The 11,947-nt window shown below is 47.0% G+C and overlaps 1 protein-coding gene across 1 annotated transcript in view; it reads right to left on the bottom strand.

Annotated features, from left to right (window-relative positions):
* The window catches only part of tmc6b (transmembrane channel-like 6b), a 31,175-nt gene extending 21,060 nt beyond the window's left edge, over positions 1-10,115 (bottom strand). Inside the window, exons 1-2 of the mRNA XM_034188463.1 lie at positions 9,960-10,115; positions 1,148-1,327 (exon numbers count right to left, since the gene is read on the bottom strand). Coding sequence (XP_034044354.1) covers positions 1,148-1,203 — 56 coding nt within the window. The 5' untranslated portion in view covers positions 1,204-1,327; positions 9,960-10,115. The remainder of the gene's footprint in view (positions 1-1,147; positions 1,328-9,959) is intronic.
* Positions 10,116-11,947: the final 1,832 nt, after the last annotated feature.

Here is an 11,947-nt window from a genome sequence, read left to right on the forward strand (position 1 = left end):
TACAGTGAATGTGAACAGCGGCTATTAAATCAAAAACACTGTGCGCTAGTGCAAATCTGAACAGGCTGCTATATCCACACAACAGACCTTACAGTACAGATATTTGTCCATTCCTTCCCATGGGGGACGTAAATAATGTGAATATTGTCTCTATCATATCTGTACATAACACAGGCAGCTGCGCCTCTCCGTGGTGCGCAGTAACGCGTCATTGCACGCATCAGGCTCGGAGCTGGACGGATCTCACCGCTGAAATATATGATGACCTTCTAACTCTGTAGGAGATATGACATGGAACTGTTGTGCCAGGCCGTGACGACATTAATAAACATGAATCTCACCTCCAACAGCGTCCCCAGGAGAAAAAAATAAATTGCATGGGATAATTCAACCATCGCAGTGTCCAGAGTTGGGTTGTGCTGCTGAAGTGAGCCAAAACACACAAAAAAAGAAATTAAAGTTTGCTGGAAAGGCTACGTCTGACAGCAGTCTGTGTCATCTCCCTTTTGTAAATGGTAAATGGACTGCATTTATATAGCGCTTTTCCATCTGCATCAGACGCTCAAAGCGCTTTACAATAATGCCTCACATTCACCCTGATGTCAGGCTGCTGCCATACAAGGTGCTCACTACACACCGGGAGCAACTAGGGGATTGAAGACTTTGCCCAAGGGCCCTTAGTGATTTTCCGGTCAGGCTGGGATTTGAACCGAGGATCTTCTGGTCTCAAGTCCAACACTTAACCATCACCTGCCCTTTGTCTACATGCGCTTTGGATGCCATCGTGCAGGTGTGGACAAGGTACTCCGGGTGCAGTCTGACACTGCTGACCACGCCTCTTTTCCTCCCAACTGCGTCGGATTATGGCAATATTTGCTGTGTCTTGCTGGTTCCTGCACATTCTTGCTAAGTGTGATGGGGGCTTTAGTCACACACAACTGCACAAAGTGTTTTAGTTTCTTTTGACTTTGATCTTCTCACTGACGGCGGCAGAAGAAAACCAAACAAACATTCATAACTTTTTTCCCTGTCTTTGCCGTCGGTCACATGATGCAGTAAAATGACAAACTCCAGGCAGGAGAGTTTTAGAACCTGCTGTCTCCTTTAATGCTTCAAAAAGACTTGAAACAAAAACAATGAAACTTACTCCACTCCAGCTTCTATCTGGGAGGGGCTGAGGTCAAAGTTCACCACTCGAGCCATTCTTCTCCTGCTGCGACAGTTTCAATCCGTTCAGCCGTCAGACTCTTCAACCAGTCACGGTGACATCACAGCCTCGCCTGCTCAGACCTGCCTTCCACTCACAGCACGGCGCTTATCTTCCAACCTGAGGGGGCGGAGTAAGAGAGGAGAGGGCGGGGCAATGGGAGCGCCACAGGTAAAGGTATGTCAGCTGGTTTCTGTAGGAATTCTCATGTAACTGCTTGTCCTCAACACATTCCAATGTTACAGGGTGGAAGTGAAGCAATTATGGCGCTGACAGCTCGAGGCCTACGGAGGCAAAGGAGGGACAAAACACCTCCACTCTGAATTTAAAACAACAAATCAGATCAAAGGCCAGAGTTCAAAGTGCAGTGATAAATCTCAAGAAAGACAAAAATCAAATCAGACTCCCATCAATTTAACTAAACGTCAGGCTCAGTCTGTTTTCAATTTAATTTAATTTCACAGCTGAAAGTTGTTAACAGTCAATGATGATGAAAGTGATGTTAAACTACAGTCACTCTATTTTCTCTTTCACAGTTCAAGTGAATAAATGGAAGAATTATTTCACTCAGCAGCATTTTTAACCGTCTGCTGTCCCGTTAAAGTTTTTTTAATTCACATTATTTTTTCCATGTGAAACTTTTTATATCTCTGTTTAAACTCAGTTAAATCTGAGCCCTCAGAATATGACACTTCAAAAAAATACACTGATTATGTGGCTTTAAATTCAGATCCGCATCACGCTGTGATGATGTCAGTGTTCACAACCTGAGACACACTGATGGTTTTGTCAAGACAGTACAGGAAGTGAGCGGCTAAACTGCCATCACAGCCAAAACAACAACAACAACACAAGTCAGTAATCAAAGGATCAGTGGCAATTAAATTCAGACACTCGTGTGAGTGATTTCACAAATAAAACCCACCAACAGACAGAAACTCTGCCAACACCTGGACATACATAAACAAACAAACAAACCTGCATGCAGCTCCAGGCTACAGCACAGCAACAAACACTACTTCTTCTTTTTCAGCTGCCCCCATTAGGGGGCGCCACAGCAGATCAGTCGTTTCCATCTCAGCCTGTCCTCTGTAGCTTCCTCTGTTTCACCAACCACCTGCATGTCCTCCCTCAGCACATCCATACACATTCTCTTCTTCTTCTTCTTTGCCCAGCAGTAGCCCAATTTCTGCCAGCATTCTGTTGGACAACAGCACCGGGGGTGGCTGCTGTTAACCCGGGCCTCGACTGATCCGGTATGGAAATTTGATTTGTGTTCTGCATGGTTGGATTGGCTTGTTTTATGCCGGATGCCCTTCCTGACGCAACCCTACTCATTTATCCAGGCTTGGCACTGGCACTCAGAATGGCTACACACCCCATGTGGGTAAGATTTCACTAACTTTAAGGCCCCTTCACACACATCATGAATGAGGCCGAATGGCAGTCGTGAAAAATCGGAGTCGCCTCAAATGCTGTCAGCAGTCAGCACAACTCAAGTCCCTTGATACAGAGAGTAGTGACATGACAAGTTGGAAAAAAAAAAAACAGTCACGTGACTCGTGGTTCCATCTTGGTTCCAAAATAGCATTGGCTGTTAATCTGTCTGCATGTAAATCCAGCTATTTTATTTATTTGCTGAAAATGCCGGGTTGTTGTACATTTGGAGGCACAAATAGACACAACAAGGGCTTCAAGATGCACAGATTCCCTTCAGATCTGAACGGAAGAAACATTTGGGAAAATAAAGTCAGCCATGTGGGATGGAAGTGACTTCATCATCAAAGCTTTGAGAGGTAAATTTATTGTTCAGTCCCATGTCCAGTAAAACTCACCTAAACCGTCATCGTATAAACCAGATGTTCACAGTCACCAGACAATAAAGTCCCAAAGTTTTTGTATTGTTTTCCATGTAATAAACATATAACAGATTTTGTACAGCGGATTTTTTGCTCACAGTGGATAAAATGTCCTGTCCGATCACAATGTATTTTCATTAAAAACTCCGAGCAGTCTTTGACCATTTTCTGCTTTCACTCTTTCCTCTCATATTTTAATAGTTTTTACAGTGAGCATGCTGATTACAAATGGATCAGAAAAGTCCGCAAATTTATGGTACAGAGTTGAAAAAGATGAAAATGTTCAGCTTACCTTTGATTTAGAGGTGATGATTGTAGAAAGAAAAGCTTGTTGAGGGTCAAATTAAACCATAATAAAGCAAAATCCAGTTATGGAGAACTTTAAAACTGTCACGCACGTCATTGTATGACACGGAGTTACAGAGCTGCAGAAGCATAAATCAGGCTTTAAATGAATTAAAGAAATTATCATGAATTGCAAATTTATGTAAATTTGAAAGCTTAACTATTTTTATATTTATTTTGATAGCACCTGTATCTGGATGTTGTATGTGGTTAAATGATTTTTTTTAAAATGTTGAAAACATTAAAGTTCCAGTCAATAGTTCAGCACAGTTGGAACAAAAATGGTGCCATGCTCTGAGTTGACACCACTCTCTCAATAAAGGGACATTAGGTAGAACTATTTGCGTCGCACTCGTGCTGGAAACCCAATCGAACAGCCTCAAGATGAGGTCGTACTGCCATCTGACCTCGGTGGCAACATTTGTACAGCATGTCATAAGCAGGTCGGACCATTCAGACCGCGGTTGAGGGGCTGCACGAAATGATCGGCCACATCGAACCCTGGCCGAAAGTGGTGAACGAGCTAGCCTTCACACCAGCAGTCAAATGAGGGTGAATGGCACCGAATGGCCAGTCGATCCCACGCTCAGCCAGAACTGAGGTGCCACCCACAAACTTCCAACAGCAGTCGCTCGGCACTTAGAAAATGCATGGCCATCTGCGCAGCCAGCACGAATGTAGTGTGCAGGACACCACTTTCAAGCTGCAGTCCAGATGACAAAAGCTCAAATGGAGGTCACTGTGTTGTGTCCACCCCCCAGCAACACAAATGGTGCGCGAGTGTCATGTCCCCTCCCCCCAAGCAACACGAATGGCGTGCGAGTGTGTCATGTCCCCTCCCCCCAAGCAACACGAATGACGTGCGAGTGTGTCATGTCCCCTCCCCCCAAGCAACACGAATGGCGTGCGAGTGTGTCATGTCCCCTCCCCCCCAAGCAACACGAATGGCGTGCGAGTGTGTCATGTCCCCTCCCCCCAAGCAACACGAATGGCATGCGAGTGTGTCATGTCCCCTCCCCCCAAGCAACACGAATGGCATGCGAGTGTGTCATGTCCCCTCCCCCCAAGCAACACGAATGGCATGCGAGTGTGTCATGTCTCCTCCCCCCAAGCAACACAAATGGCATGTGAGTGTGTCATGTCTCCTCCCCCCAAGCAACGCGAATGGCATGTGAGTGTGTCATGTCTCCTCCCCCCAAGCAACGCGAATGGCATGTGAATGTGTCATGTCTCCTCCCCCCAAGCAACGCGAATGGCATGTGAGTGTGTCATGTCTCCTCCCCCCAAGCAACATGAATGGCATGTGAGTGTGCCATGCCCCCCCCCAAGCAACATGAATGGCATGTGAGTATGTCATGCCCCCCCACAACACATATGGCATGTGAGCCTATCGTGTGTGCTCCTGCCCCCTCCCCCCAACACCACGATCCAGCACTGTCAAGGTGCAGCTGAGGTGGCGAAGGCTCGAACGGTGGCCGGAGTGCAGTGCAATCCCTGTGCAGCACAGCGTGCACATCTGGACAGTTCTTATGTCCATGGTGGAACAGCGGACAGCTGTGGAACACCCATCATGGCATATACAGCATGTCCTGCTGGAGGTGGACTCACCAGCCAGCAGCGTACCCACGACACCACAACAGGGATAAAAATAAAAATCCAGCTGCATGACACAGTGCCAGCGTGCCATCTGACCGGACAGCCATGTCACGTGACATGAAGTATTCAGTATTTTATGTGAGTGATTATTTTTTATAATTCTAATTTTTTATTAGTTTTTGATAGTTATCAAGCTGTTGTGTGGGCCGCTGAAGAGGAGGTACTGCTGGCCCACCACCAAATGGCGCCCTGCCATGCTGGCACCTTTTAGCCCTGTAGAGGGCGCACTGGCCTGTTGGCCTTTTTTGTCACCACCAGGGGCACCTGTAGGCTGTCATCAGCTGTTTGTCATCACATCATCATCTTTACTCCATAAAAGCCTGGGATTGACACCATAACGCACATTCATTGTTACTGAAGTCTCTTTGCAGTTGTGACCTTGTATACTTACAGCTTGTTGCTGGGTTTGTGGACCGGCTGGCGGTGGAACTACGTGGGTCCTGGCTCTTCTCTGGATAGGCATCTCGTACCCTCGGGCCTGCCCACGTGTCACCATTTATTACTTAATTGGACTTTGCATATTTGGAACCTTGTTTGCACCTTTGCATAATAAATTGTGATTTATTGGTATCCTATTGACCCCTTATTTACGCCCCTAACGTGGGTCTGTGCATTCATTTTCTCAACAGGATAACTCGGCCACGTCATGGACTCTGGGGGGGCGTTCACCAGCTGATGAACAATCAATGGAAGTGCAAGGTGCGCAGGATCCACCGGGAGGACCACTGGGTGAGCTGCAGCACATTCTGTCTAACCTCACTGCTCGGTTGGATTTGTTAACCGAGCAGAACGCTCACCTCAGCCGTGGATGGAGGCTCTCACCGCACTGGTAGACACGCGCGCGTCAGGCACGGCTGCAGCCACTCCCCCTCCAGTGGATCTGCCGCCAAACAGAGTTAATCCAGTGGTCGTTCAGAGGTCTCCCCCCTCTCCACCCGAAGCTTACATTAGTCCCCTGGAACCGTACGGGGGTTGTGTTGAAACATGCGTGGACTTTTTGATACAGTTTTTTCACAACAGCCCGTGATGTACGCGTCAGAGCACAGCCGAATGGCTTATGTGATCAATTTGCTGCGGGGCGAGACTCGCGCCTGGGCTACGGCGCTCTGGGAACAAGACTCTCGGCTCCTTTCGACTTACACTGGGTTCATAAGGGAGTTTCGACAGGTGTTCGATCATCCCAACAGAGGCGAGTCCGCTTCAAATATGCTGCTGTCTATGAGACAGGGACGACGGAGTGCAGCTGATTACGCAATCGACTTCCGCGTTGCGGCACCGAGGGCCGGTTGGAATTCAGTCTCACTCCGCGCCGCCTTTGTAAACGGGCTGTCTCCGGCCCTAAAGGAGCATCTGGTGGCTAAGGATCAGCCGCGGGATTTAGACGGGCTTATCGATCTAGTTATTTGTTTAGACAATCAGCTAGAGGAATACAAGCGGGAGCGAGACGAAGGGCGTGGTCGGGTGCGCGCCATCCCTCTCCCTTCCAGAGCCGAAGTAGCGCCGTCTTTGTCAGGGTCAAACACCTTTAGACACTTAAGAAAGAATGGACACGGGATGCAGCAAATCTTGTTTTGTCAGCTTTGCAAAGGGAAGAGCAGTCTCAGAGCACAAAGTCTCCGCCTTACTCTCTTTCTGACTCTCTTCGACTGTTGTGTGGGCCGCTGAAGAGGAGGTACTGCTGGCCCACCACCACCAGAGGGCACCCTGCCTGGAGTGCGGGCTCCAGGCACCAGAGGGCGCTGCCGCCTCACAGGAGCAGCCGGGGTGACAGCTGACACTCATCACCTATGACAGCTGTCACCACTCATCTGATCTGCATCGGTATATCAGCAAGACGTCATCTCCACCTCTTTGCCGAGATATCGTTCTACCGAGGAGGTAACGAACTCAGCCGTTGTGTTGTCTTTCAGACAGTGACTTTGTTGCTTGTGTTTTGACAGTGGTTGGTGAGTACTTGCAGCTGGAGACTGTACTGAACCCTTTTTTTGGATAAGTACTCACATTTTCCTGACAAGAGGTGGAGGTGGTTTTTTTCACCATCCGTGTTGCTGGGTGCAAACGCACCCACATCTAACTGTTTTTGTTCCTCGCCAGCAGTACCAGATCCGACAAGCGGAGGCAGTGGCCACCTGGGAGTTCGGGACTTGGCGGCTCCAGTATCCCCGGGGTTCGGTGGCGGAGGAAATCGTGTGGTTCCGGTTCTGCTTTGGACAGACGTCTTCTATCTTCGAGCCTGCCCACATGACACCTTTGTGAATTGACTTTATTATTTTCTATTGTGATCTGTCGTGCTTGTTGTGCTTATTTCACAACAGTAAAAGTGCTATTTGACTTCCTCTATTGTCCGTTCATTTGCGCCCCCTGTTGTGGGTCCGTGTTCCAACACTTTCACAACATCGACTGTCTTCCTGTGCTCAGCATCATTTTATTCAGTCAAACAGTGTGATACAAGCAGGGCGTGAGCATAGTGACACTGTCAGTCACCTTGAGTGGAAGCAAACATCCTGTGCAGCTGGTGGATACAAGGTTTAATACATGTCTAATCTGTGGGTTTGCTGTGATTGCTAGTCTATACTCCCTTCTTTTCCCATCAAACAACCTCGCTTCAAGGCTGCAATCCCAGCAGAGACGTGCAGTACTACATGGTGCAAAAGATATAAGCATGCATAAGATATGTGATGCTGAACAAACGATAATAAGTGTTGTGATGGTACAAACATAATTTTTCTAACAGTCTTCTCCCCGCTCCAAAGCCAGAGCTCTCCGCGTTGCACCAGCTCCCCCTGCTGACGAAGCTATGGACACGAGCAGGGCTAAAGTGAAAGTGAATGAAAGACAAAGGAGGCTGGCCCGTGGGCAGTGTTTTTACTGCGGCTCGAGTGAGCATGTGCAGAATAACTGCCCCAAACGGTTAAAGTCCAACACTCACCCTTAAAGACTGGCCTAAGGGTGAGCCATACTAACCACACGGGCGTTCCACGAAAATGCGCCCGACTCCCAGTCACAATCCTCTGTGGGGATTTAACCCTTACCGCTCCAGCACTGATTGACACAGGATCGGAAGGGAACCTACTGGATAGTAGGTGGGCTAAGGCCGTAGGGCTCCCTCTGGTGGCCGTTCCTTCACCACTGAGGGTGCAGGCACTAGATGGCACCCTACTGCCAGAAATCACACACCAGACACGGCCTTTAACCTTGGTCATCTCTGGGAATCACAGGGAAGAGATTGTGTTCTTTGTAACACCTACCTCCAGGTTAATTTTGGGCTTCCCATGGATGGTAAAGCACAATCCCCGGATCGATTGGCCATCTGGGGTTGTGGCTCAATGGAGCGAAACCTGTCACCGGGAGTGTTTAAGATCCTCTGTGCCACCTGGTGGTGAAGTTAAAGAGGAGGTCAGAATTCCCCCCAATCTTACGAAGGTGCCGGCTGAGTATCATGATCTTGCTGACGTCTTCAGCAAAGATCTGGCACTCACCCTGCCCCCTCATTGACAGTATGATTCTGCCATTGATATAATTCCGGGTGCTGAGTATCCGTCCAGCAGGCTGTACAACCTCTCACGTCCTGAACGCGAATCAATGGAGACCTACATCTGGGACTCTTTAGCTGCCGGGCTAATCCGAAACTCTTCATCCCCGTTAGGTGCAGGTTTCTTTTTTGTGGGCAAGAAAGACGGCGGTCTCTGTCCATGCATTGATTATAGAGGGCTGAACGAGATTACGGTTCGCAACCAATACCCCTTACCTCTATTGGATTCAGTGTTCACGCCCCTGCATGGAGCCAAAATGTTCACAAAATTGGATCTTAGGAATGCCTACCATCTAGTTCGGATAAGGAAGGGAGATGAATGGAAGATGGCATTTAACACCCCCTTAGGGCACTTTGAGTACCTGGTCATGCCGTTCGGCCTCACTAATGCCCCTGCGACGTTCCAGGCTTTGGTAAACAACGTTCTGCGGGATTTCCTGCACCGATTCGTCTTCGTTTACCTAGACAACATCCTCATCTTCTCCCAGGACTCTGAGACTCATGTTAGGCATGTCCGTCAGGTCCGTCAGGTCCTTCAGCGGTTACTGGAGAACCGGCTGTTTGTGAAGGCCGAGACGTGTGAGTTCCATCGCACCTCTCTGTCCTTCTTGGGGTTCATTATCTCCTCCAACTCCATCGCACCTAAGCCGGCTAAGGTAGCTGCGGTGAGAGATTGGCCCCAACCGGTGAATCGTAGGAAGCTTCAACAGTTCCTAGGGTTTGCCAATTTCTACAGGAGGTTCATTAAGGGCTATAGTCAGGTAGTCAGCCCCCTTACAGCCCTGATCTCCACCAAAGTCCCCTTCACCTGGTCGGATCGGTGCGAAGCCGCGTTTAGGGAGTTGAAACACCGGAAAGAAGACGAATTCGGTAATTTATGTCAGTGATTATGAACAAAAGAAAAATTTGATGTTTTATGTCAGTGATTATGAACAAAAGAAGAATAATTCAGTAATTTATGTCAGTGATTATGAACAAAAGAAGAAGAATTCGATATTTTATGTCAGTGATTATGAACAAAAGAAAAATTCGATGTTTTACGTCAGTGATTATGAACAAAAGAAGACGAATTCAGTAATTTATGTCAGTGATTATGAACAAAAGAAAAATTCGATGTTTTATGTCAGTGATTATGAACAAAAGAAGAAGAATTCAGTAATTTATGTCAGTGATTATGAACAAAAGAAAAATTCGATGTTTTATGTCAGTGATTATGAACAAAAGAAGAAGAATTCGGTATTTTATGTCAGTGATTATTAACAAAAGAAGAAGAATTCAGTATCGTTCGGTATTTTCTCACAGAATCGCGCCGCCACACAACAAAAAGTCGTTCAAAGTCTTTTAAAGTGTTCGTTTTCACCTTTGAAGTCCCGTCTGTGAGCGTGAAGTTCACTGACACGGCGGCTGGAGCAATTTGGTCGAGCTGCAGACAGAAGAAAACACTTTAGGAGACTTTTATTCGCTCACTTCAGAAACCCGTCAAACCCGTCAGTGCCGCTGTGTGCCGCCTGTCAATCACACGGCGGACCGAACCATCCTGTCTGCGGGGGGGGGGACCACCTGCTTCTGCTTTTCACCACTAACACAAAAGCAGCGCAGCAAACCAGCAGCTGGTAGACTCTCTGAGTGGATCGTCAAAATCAACGAACACAGTCACCTTTAAACCAGTCACCTTTAAATAACAGAAAAGTACCGTGTTTCACACCCACAGGGTTCCTGCGGGTGGTTCCGTCCCTTTGTTCCGCAGAAACACTGTGTTGCCAGGTCCGCTTATTACAAGTAACTAGGGGCTCTTTGTTTAGTTGTGGCATAAAGTCTCATAAAAACTTAAAAGTTTCAGACTGCTGATTTTTTGCCTTGAATGCAAAATGTAGCTGCTTTTGACATTTAAATAATAATGCACATTTAAATTATTAAATTGTTCAGCCCACAATTAATCACACATATTATTATTAAATGAGGTTTAATTTACTGAGGCTATATTTCCTCTTTATGACAATGAATTTATTGTAATTCTGTGTAATTAACCAATATATATTTGGGGAAAAACTGTTAAATTGTACAAAGAATGCAGTGGACATTTGCATTTTAATAATTAAATAATAATTACTGTATAGTAAAACTTCCCAAAGGAAGTATATCTATATCTATCTATCTATCTATATATATATATATATATATATAGATGGGTCTGGGAGTTTGAGGGTTTGGCACGGTATCTTGCTGTTCCTTGGACTGTCACTCTTCTGCACAGAGATCTGTGATGTTGTTCCTGGAATCTGCTGGAGCCGCTCTTCTAGTTTGGAGGGTGCAGCTGTAATAAAGTTAATAATTACGAATGTCCACACCTTGGATTCCGTTGTGTCAGCCAACTTTTACTGGACCGTTCACCATCACAGCATGCATTCCCCTGCCTTACGTACACCGTGGTGATGTCAGATAACATAACAGACACAACGCAGGGGATTATTATGTACGTATTATGTATCTTACATATTCCATAACATCTCCCCCTTTTAAAGTTCTTTTACAGTATTAACCTTGGGCGTCACATCTATACAGGCTATCCCATTTACTGTGTAACTTAAGCACTAAAACAGAACATTAATTAAAGCAACACTTTCTGATGTTTAAACAAACATAACTATTGCAGCAGGCAGGACGGTGGCTTAGTGGTTAGCACTGTTGCCTCACAGCGAGAAGGTTGTGGGTTCAAATCCCGTGGCCTTTCTGTGTGGAGTTTGCATGTTCTCCCCGTGTTTGCGTGGGTTTCCTCCGGGTGCTCCGGTTTCCTCCCACAACCAAAGACATGCGGGTTAGGTGGATTGGACTCTTTAAAAATTGTCCGTAGGTGTGTGGGTGTGTCTGTGTTTGTTTGTCTATTTGTGGACAAGCTGGACATGTCAGGGCATGTTACAACATGTCCTGTGAGACTTCATCACGGAGGCGCTGTTGCTGCGCCATCAGCTTCATGCTGATGAATTTCGCCGCAACTCTTTTCATGGCAAAATCTTCTTTCACAGTGGAATGTGCCGAAAATGTGCTGATGTCCATCTCTTCCTCAATTTCTCGGATAATCACACGATGGTCCCACATCACCACAGCGTTCACTTTGGAAATGATCTGGTCGTTTCAGCGTGTTGATGCCGACCGGAGCGCGGCTCGCTCTCCACTGTTGTGCGGACATCTTTAAACCGGTTGTACCGCTCCTTAATCTGTGTGATGCCCAGAGGATCGTCACCGAAAGCCGTCTGAATAATCCGAATGGTTTCCACCTGGCTGTTGCCCAGTTTGTGGCAAAATTTGATGCAGTCGCGCTGCTCCAGTCGTTCCGCCATTTTCCTTGCA

The sequence above is a fragment of the Thalassophryne amazonica genome, chromosome 15, assembly GCF_902500255.1.
Source record: "Thalassophryne amazonica chromosome 15, fThaAma1.1, whole genome shotgun sequence".
Taxonomy (NCBI): domain Eukaryota; kingdom Metazoa; phylum Chordata; class Actinopteri; order Batrachoidiformes; family Batrachoididae; genus Thalassophryne; species Thalassophryne amazonica.